This window comes from Peromyscus maniculatus, chromosome 1 (assembly GCF_049852395.1).
Source record: "Peromyscus maniculatus bairdii isolate BWxNUB_F1_BW_parent chromosome 1, HU_Pman_BW_mat_3.1, whole genome shotgun sequence".
In the NCBI taxonomy this organism is placed as follows: domain Eukaryota; kingdom Metazoa; phylum Chordata; class Mammalia; order Rodentia; family Cricetidae; genus Peromyscus; species Peromyscus maniculatus.
This window is the reverse complement of record NC_134852.1, coordinates 151,229,995-151,244,159: the sequence shown is the minus strand read 5'-3', so window position 1 is coordinate 151,244,159 and position 14,165 is coordinate 151,229,995. Positions and strand designations below refer to the sequence as shown.

The 14,165-nt window shown below is 47.3% G+C and overlaps 1 protein-coding gene across 1 annotated transcript; it reads left to right on the top strand.

Moving 5' to 3' along the window:
* Positions 1–12,695: 12,695 nt before the first annotated feature.
* Positions 12,696–14,124, top strand: LOC102927404 (cytochrome c oxidase subunit 8B, mitochondrial). The gene is made up of 2 exons (XM_006977189.4): positions 12,696–12,886; positions 13,982–14,124. The coding sequence occupies exons 1-2, from the start codon at positions 12,776–12,778 to the stop codon at positions 14,081–14,083; spliced, it is 213 nt and encodes a 70-aa protein (XP_006977251.1). The 5' UTR covers positions 12,696–12,775; the 3' UTR covers positions 14,084–14,124.
* Positions 14,125–14,165: the final 41 nt, after the last annotated feature.

The window sequence follows — 14,165 nt, the reverse complement described above, 5'->3', positions numbered from 1 at the left end:
AAAAAAAAAAGACCCTCAGTATGTAGAAGTGCTAGTCATACAACCCTGACAGCCTGAGCTGGCTCCTCCGAAGCCACACAAAGGTGGAAGGAGCGAATCAACTCTGTATGTTTTTCTCTGACTTCCACGCGTGTGTGTGGCATGGGCATGCACATTCATGTATAAATAACAACAACAACAACAACAACAACAAATAAGTTTAAAAGTATAAGCAAAGAAAGAAAAAATAAGAATTTGAAACTGGGCATGGTGATGAAGCTACAGTTATTGGAATTGAAGTTATTGCTTGATGGGTAAAGGGTCTCTGTTTGCGGTGATAAGAATTTCATAAATAGGGCATGCCTTTGAGTCCAGCACCGTGGAGGCAGAAGCAGAAGGATCTCTGTGAAATTGAGGCCAGCTTGGTCTACAGAGTGAGTTCCAGGACAGCCAGGGCTATACAGAAAAACCTTGTCTCAAAAACAAAACAAAAATAATTTTATGAATAGGTTTTTAACAATATTTTAGGTGTAATTAATGCCACTGAACTGTGTGTACCTCCTCAATGGGAGGAAGCAATAGGGAGGATTGAGAGTTCAAGACCACCCTCAGCTACATAGCAAGTTCAAGGCTAAACTTGACTACATGAGACCCTGTCTCAAAATACATACATAAAGAGTGATGGTCTGAGTGTGAATGCTTGGTCCCTAGTTGGTGGAACTGTTTGGAAAGGATTAGGAGGTGTGGCCTTGCTGGAGGAGGTGTGTCACTGAGGGTGGGCTCTGGGTTTCACAAGTCCACACCATTCCCAGTTAGTGTCTTTCCCACCCACCCACCCTCCTCCCCACACCTCCGGCTTGTGGATCAGATGTAAGGTCTCAGCTCCTGTTCTGGAGCCATGCCTGACTGCCTGTTGCCATGCTCCCTGCCATGATGCCCATGGACTCACTCTCTGAACTGTAAGCAAGCCCCCAGTTAAATACAACTTTACAAGTTGTCTTAACAATAGACAAGTAACTAAGACATGGTATTTAGTCAGAATTAAAACACTTTGTGCATAGAAGGACACTGGAAAGGTACCAACAGCAGAGGAGGAAAGAACACTTTGAGTTGACCAATCTGTTATGGGATCAATACCTAGACTACACAAACAACACCTACAAGTCAGTAAGAAAACCCCAACCAACCCAATTAAAAACGTGTGAAAACGAGGCTGGACAGACGGCTTAGGAGATAAGAGCCCTTGTTCCCTTTGCAGAGAATGCATGTCGGTTTCCCCACACCCACATGGAGGCTTATAACCATCTGTGACTTCAGTTCCGGGGGCGGGGGGGGGGGCACTGCCTCTTCTGCCTCCTTGGGCACCAGGCACTCAATGGCATACTTGTGCACATACAGGCAAAACTCTCCTATGTTGTTTTAGTCAGGGGTTCTATTACTGTGATAAAACACCGTGACTGAAAGCAACTTGGAAAGAAGAATTTATTTCATCTTAACACTCAGGCCACACTCTCCCTACCACTGGGGGAAGTCAGGGCAGGAGCTCAAAGCAGGACCCTGAAAGCAGGACCTAACGTAGAAGCCATGAAGGGATGCTGCTTACTGGCTTGCTCCCTGAGACGTACTCAGCCTGCTTTTACAACTCAGGACTATCTACCCAGGGTTGGCACCATCCATAAAAGGCTGGGCCTTCCGTCTATCAACAATCAAAAAATACCCCACAGGCTTGCCCACAGGCCAGTCTGGTGGGAACATTTTCTCAATTGAGGCTCCCTCTTCACAAATGACTCTAGGTCAAAAAAACACTGGCCAGCACATACACATGAAACAAAAATAAAAATTCTGAGCAGTGTGTGCTCCTTAAACTGTTGGAATTATTATTATTATTATTATTGTTGTTGTTGTTGTTATTTTATGTTTTGATTGTTTTGCCTGCATATAAATCTGTGTATCATGTATGTTCCTGGTGCCATTGGAAACCAGAAGAGGGCTTCTAGTCATCTGAGAATGGAGTTATAGACATTTATGAGGTGTGAAGTAGTTATTGGGAATCAAACCCAGGTCCTCTGGAAGAGTAGCCAGTGCTCTTAACTGCTGAGCCATCTCTCCAGCCCCTAATAAAGTATTTTTTTTTAATAAGAAAAAAGAAAAAGGCAGCAGACTTAAATGGATGTATCTACTGGGGAAGGCTAACTTTAAAAAAGTAAAAGAGCTGGGCATGGTGGTGCACTCCATTAATCCTAGCACTTGCCGAGGCAGAGGCAGAGGGGCATTGAGGCAGAGAGGCAGAGGGAGATCTCTTTGAGTTAGAGGCCAGCCTGGTGTACATAGTAAAGTTCCAGGACAGCCAGGATTACATAGAGAGACCTGTTCTCAAAATAAAATAAAATAAAATAAAATAAAATAAAATAAAATAAAATAAAATAAAATAAAATAAAATAAAATAAAATAAAATAAAGTACAAATAGGAAATAAAGGAAAAGGAAAAAAAAAGACAAAAACAAAACACACACACACACACACACACACACACACACACACAAACACACTGCTGAACCCACAGAAAACAATGCAACCACTGTGGGTAATTTTTGTGTTTGTTGAAAGAAATGAAAACAGGAACTCAGTATTTGTAGTTTCTGAGTGAGGCAAACGTCTTTTACAATGAATGCATTGTCAAATATGTTCAGGACCAAAATGGGATGTTGTTCACCCACAAAAATGAAGACATTTCTGACAGGTTCCTGGATGTGGGCAAACCTTGAGCTAGATGATCCAGCACAAAGGAGCAAATGTAGGAATCTACTAATCTGCATAAGTGAAACTCACAGAACAGGCAAATTCAAAGAGACATAAAGTAGTGAAAAGCTGAGGCAGGAGGATTGATTTGATTTCGAGGCCAGCCTGGGGTACATAGTAAGACCTTGTCTCAAGCAAACAAACACCCAAAACAACTAACCTGCAACAACAAAAACCCACAAACAACACAGCAATAACAAATTCAATCAAAACAAACAAACAACCCTCCAAAATGATGGGAAGTAGGGAGAACCTGGAATTACTGCTTGATGGGTAAGGGGTCTCTGAGGTGATAAGAATTTTATAAATAGTAGTGATGATTGCATAATATTCTGGGTGCCATTAACACCACAGAACTGTCCTTAAAATGGCAAAAACAAGCCTTGCACCTTCTCTCTTACCTTCCCACACATCCTAGCTCCATCCGCCCAAACTACTCCCTCACCTCCACCCCGCCCTCCTTGCACCCTGGCGACCTCCACTTTTCGTATTATCCGTGTTTCTGCACCTCTCTATCAATTCCTCCAGCTTCCCTGAGGCATCTGTCTACAAAGAGTCCGGTCTCTGTCAACCGTCACCGCAAGGACCTGTCGCTGTCATAGTCCCAGATTCACAGGATACATATCAGCGTGCCCTCAGTGCTCTCAGGCCTGCATCCTGCACCTTGTAATTTGCCACATCCTGCAGCACACCGTGCACTGCAGATCCTGGCACTTTGAGTGCACACGTCTGCACTCTGAACTCTGAGGTTTCTCTCAACCCTGCCCACACCCTGAAGCTCTACTGGGGATCTCCAAGGTGAAGCACTGACTCAGTTCCCGCCAGGAGGCCACGCTCAGATAACAGTCCGACAGCTCCACCTGCAGGTCACAAAGGAGAATTCCTAGGTCGCCGGCAGGAGTACTAGATTCTTGGCGGCTGTGGATTTCTTCTCTCTTAGATAGCATCTTATTAATTCTATTCTCATAACAGACTCTCAGCACCTCCCGACTCTGCCTCGGCTCATGCCTCAGCTAACACCTAGGCAGAATGAGCTTGTAAAAGTGGTTGTCCCGCCACACATCTTTTCTCCTCAAGCCCCCAACCCCCCTCCAAGAGCGATGGCGTGCAAACCCTCAGGTCCTGCGAATCTCCGCTCTCCCTTCACCGCTCCTCCTGTTTTGTTTTGCTCACAGGCACAGTCCCTGGTAGGCAGTAGTAGGCAGGCTGTGCACAGGTGAGCCCGTGGTTCCAACAGTCAAGGGGTAGGTTTGCCCTTGAGACATTTAATTTCGGTTATTGTTTAACAGAAGAGTTTATCTGGCTTCCAGCTGGGAAGCAGCGGCAAGACTGGCTGGAATGGTGGCAGGACCAAGACGCTGAGCGCTTATATCTTGAACAGCAAGCACGGAGCTGAGAGCGATATTTTAAATTAAAACTATTTTTTAAAAGATTTATTTATGAGTATGATTGTTTGGTCTATATGTACATATGTGTATCACATGTGTGCCGGATGCCCATCAGAGGTCAGAAAAGGGCAGAACTCTTGGAAGTGGAGTGACAGATGGTTGTGAGCCACTGTGAGGGTGCTGGGAACGCAACCCAGGTCCTCTGTAAGAGCAACAAGTGCTTTTACCCACATAGCCATCTCCAGCCCAAAATGCAGACATTTAAAATCTTACAAGCAGTGGCTGTATCACCTTTAAGCAAGACATATGAAATAGGAAATTAAGTATTAAGCATTTTAAGAAATTAATATGAAAAATTAACATGAACCTCCCCCCCCCACATACTTGTTGATCTGATTCTGTCCATGTCAAGCCTGCCTCAGTCATCCATATCCTCTGCCTGTTTGTCTTAGAATCCACTTTTAAACTCCCAGTGACTGAAAAAATCTCTTGGAATTTTCTTAGAATTGCACTCACTAAAACCATGGTATAATTTGGAGAAACTGGCATTGGTAAAAATCACATTTTTTAAAGTTCATGAATGCAAATATTTATGGTTTCATTAACTTTCCTCCAGAATATTTTTTTACAGTTGTCACATCTTCTGATATTTCTGATGTTTGTAAGCTGTCAATGTTTGCTGTTTAGATATTTATCTTATCCAAAAATACTCTCAAGGACAAGGACTTAGAATAACAATGTTTGAATGAATGTCTGACACATAAAATGAATCATTGTACCATGTAATTTTTTTCTTGCTTGCTTTTTGTATTGCTGGCTTTCAGGCTGGGACTCTGCACACAATGGGGTAAGGTGTTGGTAATGGGAACGGTGTCGGCTGCAGGAAAACCCTTCCCTAATCACAGCTTATCTGTATGCCTAAAATCTTCTTTAAAAAAACAAAACAACAACAACATAGGCCAGGTGGTGTGGTGGACACCTTTAATCCCAGCACTCAGGAGGCAGAGGTAGGTGGATCTCTGAGTTCCAGGACAGCCTACAGCGTGAGTTCCAGGACAGCTAGGGCTACACAGAGAAACACTTTCTCAGAAAACAAAGCAAAACAAAACCCAACAACTTTTTAAGAACCCAGAGAGATCTGAAGCATGAGGGATTCACTCATTTGTCTTGAACTAGCAGCACATGGAGCCACACATGGATGGGCCCTGCCAGGAGGCCCTCAGACAGCCTTAGCAGTGAGGATGGTGTGTCAACAGCCTGCTAGAAAATGGGGCTCAGACTAGTCCTTCAATAGTGAGGGCTCTGCCAGGAAGCAGAGCTGGGAAGAGGACCTCAGGCTTAAAAGAACACGGTTTGGCTGATACTGTGAAATCACCTGGTAAGACCCAGGGAGGGACCCAGTTTACCTGGACGTGGCTTTGACCCACAGAAGCCTAGATTTTGATACGCACACTGTTTCCAGTTGCTAAGTTGGTGGCCACTTGCATGGGGACTGATACTCCCTGGTACGACAGATGCACAGGATCTTTGAAGATGAAATGTCCCGTGGCTGTGGTACATGGTGATCGGGTTACATTTGACACCATTTAATATGTCAGACAGAAATGGAGGATCAATGACTTCATTGCAGAGTGAAAGGACAGAAGAGCTACTCTTTTTTATGACTCAGTTTCCTCAACTGCGTCAGTTCAGTTGGGAGTCTGCAGGGCCATGGAACCAGCAGAAGGAAGAGCAGGAGGAGGAAGGGAGGGAAAAAGGAGAGGCAGGTGGGTTTTAGGAATTGGATTCCTTGATTGTGGGCTTGGAGGGCCCAGAGGCTGATGGGGAAGCTGGCAGGTCCAGGTCCAGGGAGAGCCAACTTTGCACCCACACCCAAAGCTGTCGGGAGGCAGAACTCTCTTGCTCAAGGAAAGTCAGACTTTGATCAATGCCTTCAAGGGACCACGAGGCCCATTCACATTATTTATGTAAGGTCATTTGCTTCACCAAAGTCCACCAGCTTGCCTGCTACTGTCACCACAAAAACATTCTCGAAGAGATAGCTAGAATAATGTTGACCAAATAGCTAGGTTTCAGAGTCCAGCCAGATTGACACATAAAGTTAACCATTATGTTAACAAAACTGTGGGGGTTTTGAAACTGTGGCTAGGTCCATAGGGCACATTCCTGTGAAGAGAATTTGAGTTAGATTGCCTTCCATGGAGGGAAATCATAGCATGGGTGTACAAAGGTTAGAAGTGCTGAAAATCACACTGACGAGCCAGTGATCCATTGTGAATAAATTCCCCAAAGACAGACGGCAGAGGTAGTTTATTAAATACACTTCAGCAGTAGAGGAGAACTAGAGTCTAAGAGCTGCTTAATTTTCTTATCTATCATCTATCTATCTATCTATCTATCTATCTATCTATCTATCTATCTATCTATCTATCTATCTATCCATCCATCCACTCACCCATCCATCTAATGAGACAGGGTTTCTCTGTGTGGCCTGGCTGTCCTGGAACTCACTCTGCAGATCAGGCTGGTCTCAAACCCAAAGATCCACTTGCCTCGCCTCCCGAGTGCTGGGATTAAAGGCATGCACCATCACTGCCTGGCTTTTTTTTTTTCCTTTAAACTTTTTAATGTTTGATTTTAATTTTTAAAAATTATTTATTTACTGGGAGGCTGCACAAACCATAGCCCGCCTGTGGAGGTCAGAGAAGAGTTGTGGGAGTCTGTGTCCTCCTTCTACCACGTGGGTTGTAGGGACTGAACTCATGTCACTACACTGATCCATCTTGCTGGCTACTGTTTTGCTGTTTCTGAAACAGGATCTTATGCATCCCCCTAGGCTGGCCTTGTGCTCTCTATGTGACTGAGGATGGCCTTGAACCTATGATCCTCCTGATATCTCCCCAGTACTGGGATAACTATATATCACCATGCCAGGTTTATGTGGTGCTGGCGATGCAACTCAGGGCTTCCGACATGAAAGTGCTCAACCGACTGTTTCTGCACCCCCACCCCGGAAAGGCTCATTTTATGGGGGGAGGGTTCCTGTAGGAGCTTTCAGCCTGTGTTTCAATGTCACGGTGCCTTGGCTGTTCAGGTTGTATCAGGTAGGGCTCGTATCTGGATGGCTGGGTGGACATCTTCGCTGAATGTATTAGTTCCTTTTCTTGGTGATTTGACAAAATACTTACCAAAACAACTTTAGGAAGAAGTGCTTATGTTGGCTCCCAGTTTGATGGTACAGTCCATCATGGTGGAGAGGCATGGCAAAAAGAAAATGAGGCGGCTCATTAAATTTTCATTACTAGGAAGCAGAGAAGACCGCTGATACTCAGCTGGCTTCCTCCTCCTTCAGTCAGGGGTTCCAGCACACTGGATGGTGCTGCCCATATTCAAGGCAGGTCTTCTTCACTTAAACCTTTTTAGAAACATCCATGTCTTAGTCGGGGTTTCTATTGCTGTGAAGAGACACCATGACCACAGCAACTCTTATAAAGGAAAACATTTAATTGGGGTGGTTCCCTTACAGTTCAAAGGTTCAGTCCATTATCATCATGGTGGGTGGGACATGGCGCTGGAGAAGGAGCAGAGTCCTATATCTTTCAGGCAACAGGAAGCGGTTTGAGTGTCACACTGAGTGTGGCTTGAGCATGTATGAGACCTCAAAGCCCACTTCCACAGTGACACACTTCCTCCAACAATGCTACACTCACCCCAACAAGGCCACACCTCCTGATAGTGCCACTCCCCTTGGGGGGCATTTTCTTTCAACTACCACAATCCACATAGACAAATCCAGAGTATGTCTCTATGGTGACTTTAAATCCAATCAGTAAGACTAACCTTCCCATCGAGGAATACATTTTTACACAGTGGACTTTCATACTGAGGCTTGCTGCCCATGCAAGGCAGCACGGGTTACTAGGAGCCAGACATGTGAGGGTCTGAGCCTGTTCATGAAAGAGGAGAAACAGCGGCCTCAATGCCCTAAGAGAAACTGCAGCCAGGGCTTGGTAAGTTATTCTCTGTGGTCTTGTAGCAAGGACCCTGCTCTGAGCTCAACCTTCTTTGAGGCCAAAGTGGCTTCCCTCATTCTGAGGTTAGCTCAGCAGTCATCCCTTCTAGAGCAGCATCCAAAACACACACACACACACACACACACACACATACACACACACACACACACCACAACCCACCACCACCACCACCAAAAGCTACACCCCGTGTAAGAACACTGCCCTTAGTTTTCTCTAATTCTAGTAAATACCTCAAGTATTCAGTGGGAGCATGACTTTGCAGATAAAGGGAAAAGACTGAGTCTCACCTGGGCAAGCCTTGAATATTTCTGAAAGTGGCTGATGTGAATAAGTGTGAAGCGCTGTTTTTATTGGTTTTAATTATGTACTTAAATGTATGCACGTGTGACTTTTTGCTGCACACGAGTGGGCACCTACAGTGTGGGTCGTTGTGCATTCACAGAGGCCAGAAGAGGGCTTCAGACCCCTTTCACCCGGAGTTACGGGCCACTGTGGAATACCAGGCTTTGTTACCTGGGATCTGAACTCCAATACTTGTGCTTGCACAGCAAGTGTTTCTAACCACAGAGCCATCTCTCCAGCCCAATCACCACAGTTCTTTCTGTGACATGAAAATGGTGATGTAAAATGTGCAACAAACCTGCAGGCCTATAATAAATCTATCTACTCTAAACACCTCCAGGAGAACCTGCTGTGCCAGAGGCTGGTCTGTCCCAGAGCGTGAGATTTCCCTCTAGCTGGTTTCCAGGGGCTGCTGGTGCAGACACCACACTCTGGGAACCTGTTTCTGAGATGTAAATAGAAGCCCAACATGGTTAGGATCCTATCCTAGAGGCGCCCGATAGGTAAAGCATCCCTTTAGAGTTTCAAGGAACACTACCTCCTCCCCCATTCTCCGCTCACTAACCCCAGCAGCAGCTGCACTTCTAAGTCTGGGCACAGGGTGGTGCCCTATGTCCACACTTATCCACTCAGATCTCCAGCGGTCCTGCAGAGGTGACCTTCAGTTTCACAGGGTGTTCAGGCTGTAGGTCCTCTCACACTTCTGAGCATAAGGACAGGGACAGGGCCGTGCCCTGTTTGAATGCTAAAGACTTGAGCAGAAGGGCAGCTTGTCCACCAGATACCCGAGAGAGACACACATGTTCAATTTGTCCACCAGACACCCAGAGAGACACTCATGTTCAGCTTGTCCACCAGACACCCAGAGAGACACTCATGTTCAGCTTGTCCACCAGACACCCAGAGAGACACTCATGTTCAGCTTGTCCACCAGACACCCAGAGAGACACTCATGTTCAGCTTGTCCACCAGACATGCAGAGAGACACGAATGTTCAATTTGTCCACCAGTTACCCGGGAGAGACACGCATGTTCAGGCCAACCCAGGGTAGGCTGGCCTGTACTGTGACTTCTCAATGGCTCCGTGTTCTTAGCAGCTCCACAGGGCCTTGACCTCTACCCTAGACTGCACTTGGCTGTCTGCTTCTTCTCCTGGCAATGCTGTTTCCTTTAAGTAAAAGGCAGACCAAGGAGGAGGGGCAGCCACTTCCCTGCTGGAGTATCAGGATAGAGACCACTTCAGGGAGGAATGAAGAGGGTTGGCTTGTGCCTGAAAAGTTCTGGAAGGTCAGAAAGTCTGGGGAGGTATGGGAAGGGAGTGGAGGGTTATAGGCCCACCTGGGCTCTAGCAGGGCCTGTGAACCCTCTTGACTGTAATTCCTTGCATTGCCCACCCACTCCAACCCTGCCCTCCCTGAGGCCTCATCCACCATGGCTAGGCTAAGAGATGCTGGGAAGCCTGAAGCTATGGAGGATGGTAGGTCTTTCTACCCCATATCCTGTCTGAAGTGCTTTTGTAGTGTTGGGTGGGCATCAAGGCCCGGACCTTCCACCTACTACTGTTAGTAATGGGAAGAGGGTGGGTCACATGGAAACACTCTGTCCCATCTTTACAACTTTTCTGTAAGCCTAAAATTTCTCCTTAAAAAATAAAGTAGCAGACAGATGGGAAACAGGAGATTCACTTGTCTCGACGTTGCTAACAGAACTTGGAGTCACTCTGAGAAGGGGGGCATGATGCGGGTCTAGGGCAGTCTTGAGAGCTGAGGACAGTCCTGCCAATGGCCAGCCAGAAAATGACCCAGGCCCAAGGAGCAGAGATGGGAATCTGTGCCAGAAGCCGGCCTGTGACAGGTTAGGGACAGGTCTTACTTGTAAGAGAAGAAATATCACTGGCAGAGCGAGCCTCTCAACAATTTGTTCAGGTCCACAACCTTATCCATGACTGGACCCCAAGGCTATAATTAAAGGTTTAGGCGGAAGAGATTATTCCAGAGGAGGGAAGCAGCTCCCCCCGCAAGCCTGAGGCTGGAATCTGGAGCTCAGTGATGGTGAAAATAATATTTAGGACACTTCCCTACCAAAGCCCTCCCTCTGACCTCCTTGGACTTGGCTCCTTGCTGAAGACTGGACTGGGGGAGCTTAAGGAGGAGTCCCACGTACACAGCAAATGTAGTTTCCAGGAAAGAATAAAAATAAAGTTCCTAGTGAAACAGATTCACATTATCATCATTTCTAAGCAAATAAGGGCACAATTGTTCCCAGCAAGGGTTGTGACCACTGCCAACTCTAGGGGCGCAGACAAAGGCCAAGGATGAGGCTGAATGCTCAGTGATCACGTCTCATCTTGGGCTTGGGCTCACACTAATATTGTCTGAAAGCAACCAAGGAACACACTGGGCTGTAGCCTTTATCAGCTGTGACAATACCCTGGAACTTCTGATAACGGAACATTTTCCCTGCAGATGACTCAACTTTGTATCCCCAAATCTAGCTCAGTGCCTGGTGGATCTATCTATACACCAGAAATACCATCTATCATTGCATCTCCTTGCCCAACTGACTACCCACCTACTCATCCATCCATCCCCATTGCCTAACACTGGCCAAACAAATCTACTAAGCCATGGTACACTTCAGATGACATTTGAACAAAGCCTCATGACCGAACAGAAGGGAAAGTGTCCAGTAAAAGGGACTAGTGTGTGTTGACAGTGTTGGGTACATCACTTGGTCTTGGGGGCTGTGGAAGAGGTAGTACATGGAGCCTGGTGCAGAATGTAGAGCATAGGTAGTAATGATGACTGCTTTCCAAGAATTGTCTGAGATAATGTAGAGAGAGGCCAAAGTAGAGATGGTTGGGGTTAGATCTTGGGAAGATGGGGGGTTTATCTCCCTGGGGTGTGGCATTATGGGTGGGTTGGGAGTGGAACATGAACCCCAGAGGGAAGAGGCTGCTGCTGGGGAAGGAACACTTGAGGGCCAGAGAACTTGTCCCTGAGGTGCAGAGAGCCAGCAGTGGTTAATTCATCTCAGATCACAACTGAGAAGCTGGCAGTGCTAACAGACTGGTCCAGGGCCAAAGGAGGTCTGAAAAGATCAGATGGAGACCTGAAGAGCTTGGAGCTAACCAGAGGTCAGGAAGAGGCCGAAGGAGCTTGGGAGGAAAACCAGCAGCCAAGCAAAGCAAGGCCGAGACCGTGCTGGAAACCTGGCCTTTGCATTTGGCAAGTCAGGTGGGGAAGAGGAGGCGGCTGCTGCCTGGGGACAGAACAGACAAGCACATGGGAGGGGGAGTTGGGTCTACACTGGGAAGAGGGTGACAGGGAGCAGGATAACATGGCACTAGTGCAAGTCTGGGCAGAAATGGACAGCACACTATCTGCAGACAGGCCTGAGTGCTGAGAGCTCACCCAGCCTGGTGCCTTGACTGCGGACAAGGCTCCTGCCCACAGACGGCACTCGGAAAGCGCCTGCTCTTTGTTGGACTTTTGTTCCTTTGCAGCACAGCTGTGAGGCCATTCACCATGCAGAGGTATATGGCTCCCTGTCAGAACTCCCCAGCGGTGCCTCGACCTACAATGAACAGACTCAAGACAACAGGGCTATTGGTTCAGTGTACCACGTGGGAATGGGAAGGCCAGTGGCTCACCCAGGAACCATGTCACAGAACGTCAATGCAGGTTCTGTATGTTACTGTTTGGCTGATACCCCAAGATTTTTTGTTGTAGCTTTGTTTTGAGACAGGGTTTCTCTTTGTATCCCTAGTCGTCCTGGAACTCTCTCTGTAGACCAGGTTGGCCTCGAACTCACAGAGATCCACCTGCCTCTGCCTTCCGAGTGCTGAGATTAAAGGTGTGCACCACCACACCACACCTAGCTGATACGACAAGAGGTAAGGTTCACTTTTAAAGTATGCCACATGTCTTGCATTTTAAGCCTGACTTTCCTGGGCCTATCCCAGTAAGGTCTTTTTTCTGCAAAGAAGTGAATCTTATTTAGAAGGGCCCATGTCATATACCTACATTTTGAGGGACTCACAGCAGGATCACAGGGCAGACTGATTCTCTCCCAGCTACCAACAGGCACTTTCTGCCAAGTCTTGTGACAGGAGACAGCTGCAGTTCCCCAGCCCAGCTATAAAAAGCCCTAACTGCCCAAGTGAGCAGAGGACGTACAGCGGGCACCCAGGGTACCTCGTTGGGGCCAAGGAAGGAGCGCAACCTGAGAATCATGCCAAGGCTTCCCCCTGTCCTGCGGCTGCTCCAAGCTCCTGTGAAGTATACAGTGGTTCCCAAAGCCCATGTCTCTGCCAAGCCAGCCCAAACCCCCACTTCCGGTATGGTGAGTAACTTCTAAGGTAGCATTTCCTGGGTTTCAGGGCAACAGGGAAGATTAAGTGATAAAGGAGAGGTGAATGCAGTGCTAGGTATCAGTGTTTTATGCCAAGATAGTGTCTGAATGCCAAGAGGGGTTCTGGCACCACCGTTTGGGGCCAGGCTCTCAAAGGGCTACAAATGGTGGGGTGGGATTTTCCTCAGGCCTTGCCTCGGGCCAAGGTCAACAGTGACAGAACTAGGGGGCAGAGTCCAAGTGGGGTGCAGGGTTCAGGTCAGAGTGTGTATTCTACTGTTACAGGGAAAGGTGGGCTGCTCTGAGTGCGGAACTACAACAGCAGCATACTCAATGGAGTCCACATATGAAGTGTGTTTATCTTAAGTATGACTCAATCGAAGAAGCAGGCCATCTGGTCACAGACATACAGCTATGACACAGTACAGACTAAGATTCCTATTCTATGCCAAATTTGCTTAAATTCAGGACCTAGGCTTGTTTCATGGGGAAACTTGGTACCATGCAGTTGGTGCCTCAGAATCTGCTTTGCTAAGTAAAGTTACTGAGGACATAGGGCTCCTAATGGGGTCACTACTGCACACATTAGACTCCCATGCAGGCAGGTCTGACTTCACCCAGCTTGGCTGCTGAGTGGAACTGCTTTCAGAGAAAGGCTCTGTGCTTGTTTCTAACAACAGAAACCTTAATTGTCCTACCACTCAGCACAGCACCTGGAACACAGGGCTGTGATCACAGGAGCCGAGTGAACCTTTGCCTTGCTGGCAGCTGCTGTAGCTAGGCAGGATCTTGGGCTCTGAAGCCCAAGGCTGTTTCTCCTGGTTTCTGAGGTCATTCTCCCCGTAAGGACTCGAGGCTGCCAAGCTCACTGACACAGCAGGGCCTGCTTGCTCACAGGACTTCCTAGAGGAGAAGACAATGGGGACTGGCTGGCCATCCTAGAGAGGGGAAGCAATGCAGTCATCTGTAGCCATGGACCATTTCTAGCTGAGGCAGAAGCTCCACGCTGCAGGAAGTTTCCCTGGCCACTGGCCAGGCCCAAGTCTTCTAATGGCCATGGATTCATGTTTGCTTGTCTTTCCACAGGAGCAGGCTGTGGGGATCCTGACCATATTCGTCGGCTTCATGGTTCCTGCAGGATGGGTCTTATCTCACTTGGAGAGCTATAAAAAAAGCTCCACAGCATAACCTGGCACAGCCCTGAAAGATTAAACTCTTCCATCCACCTAGTCTTGTGTTGACTCTGGTGCTTGCTACTTAGAACATGCAG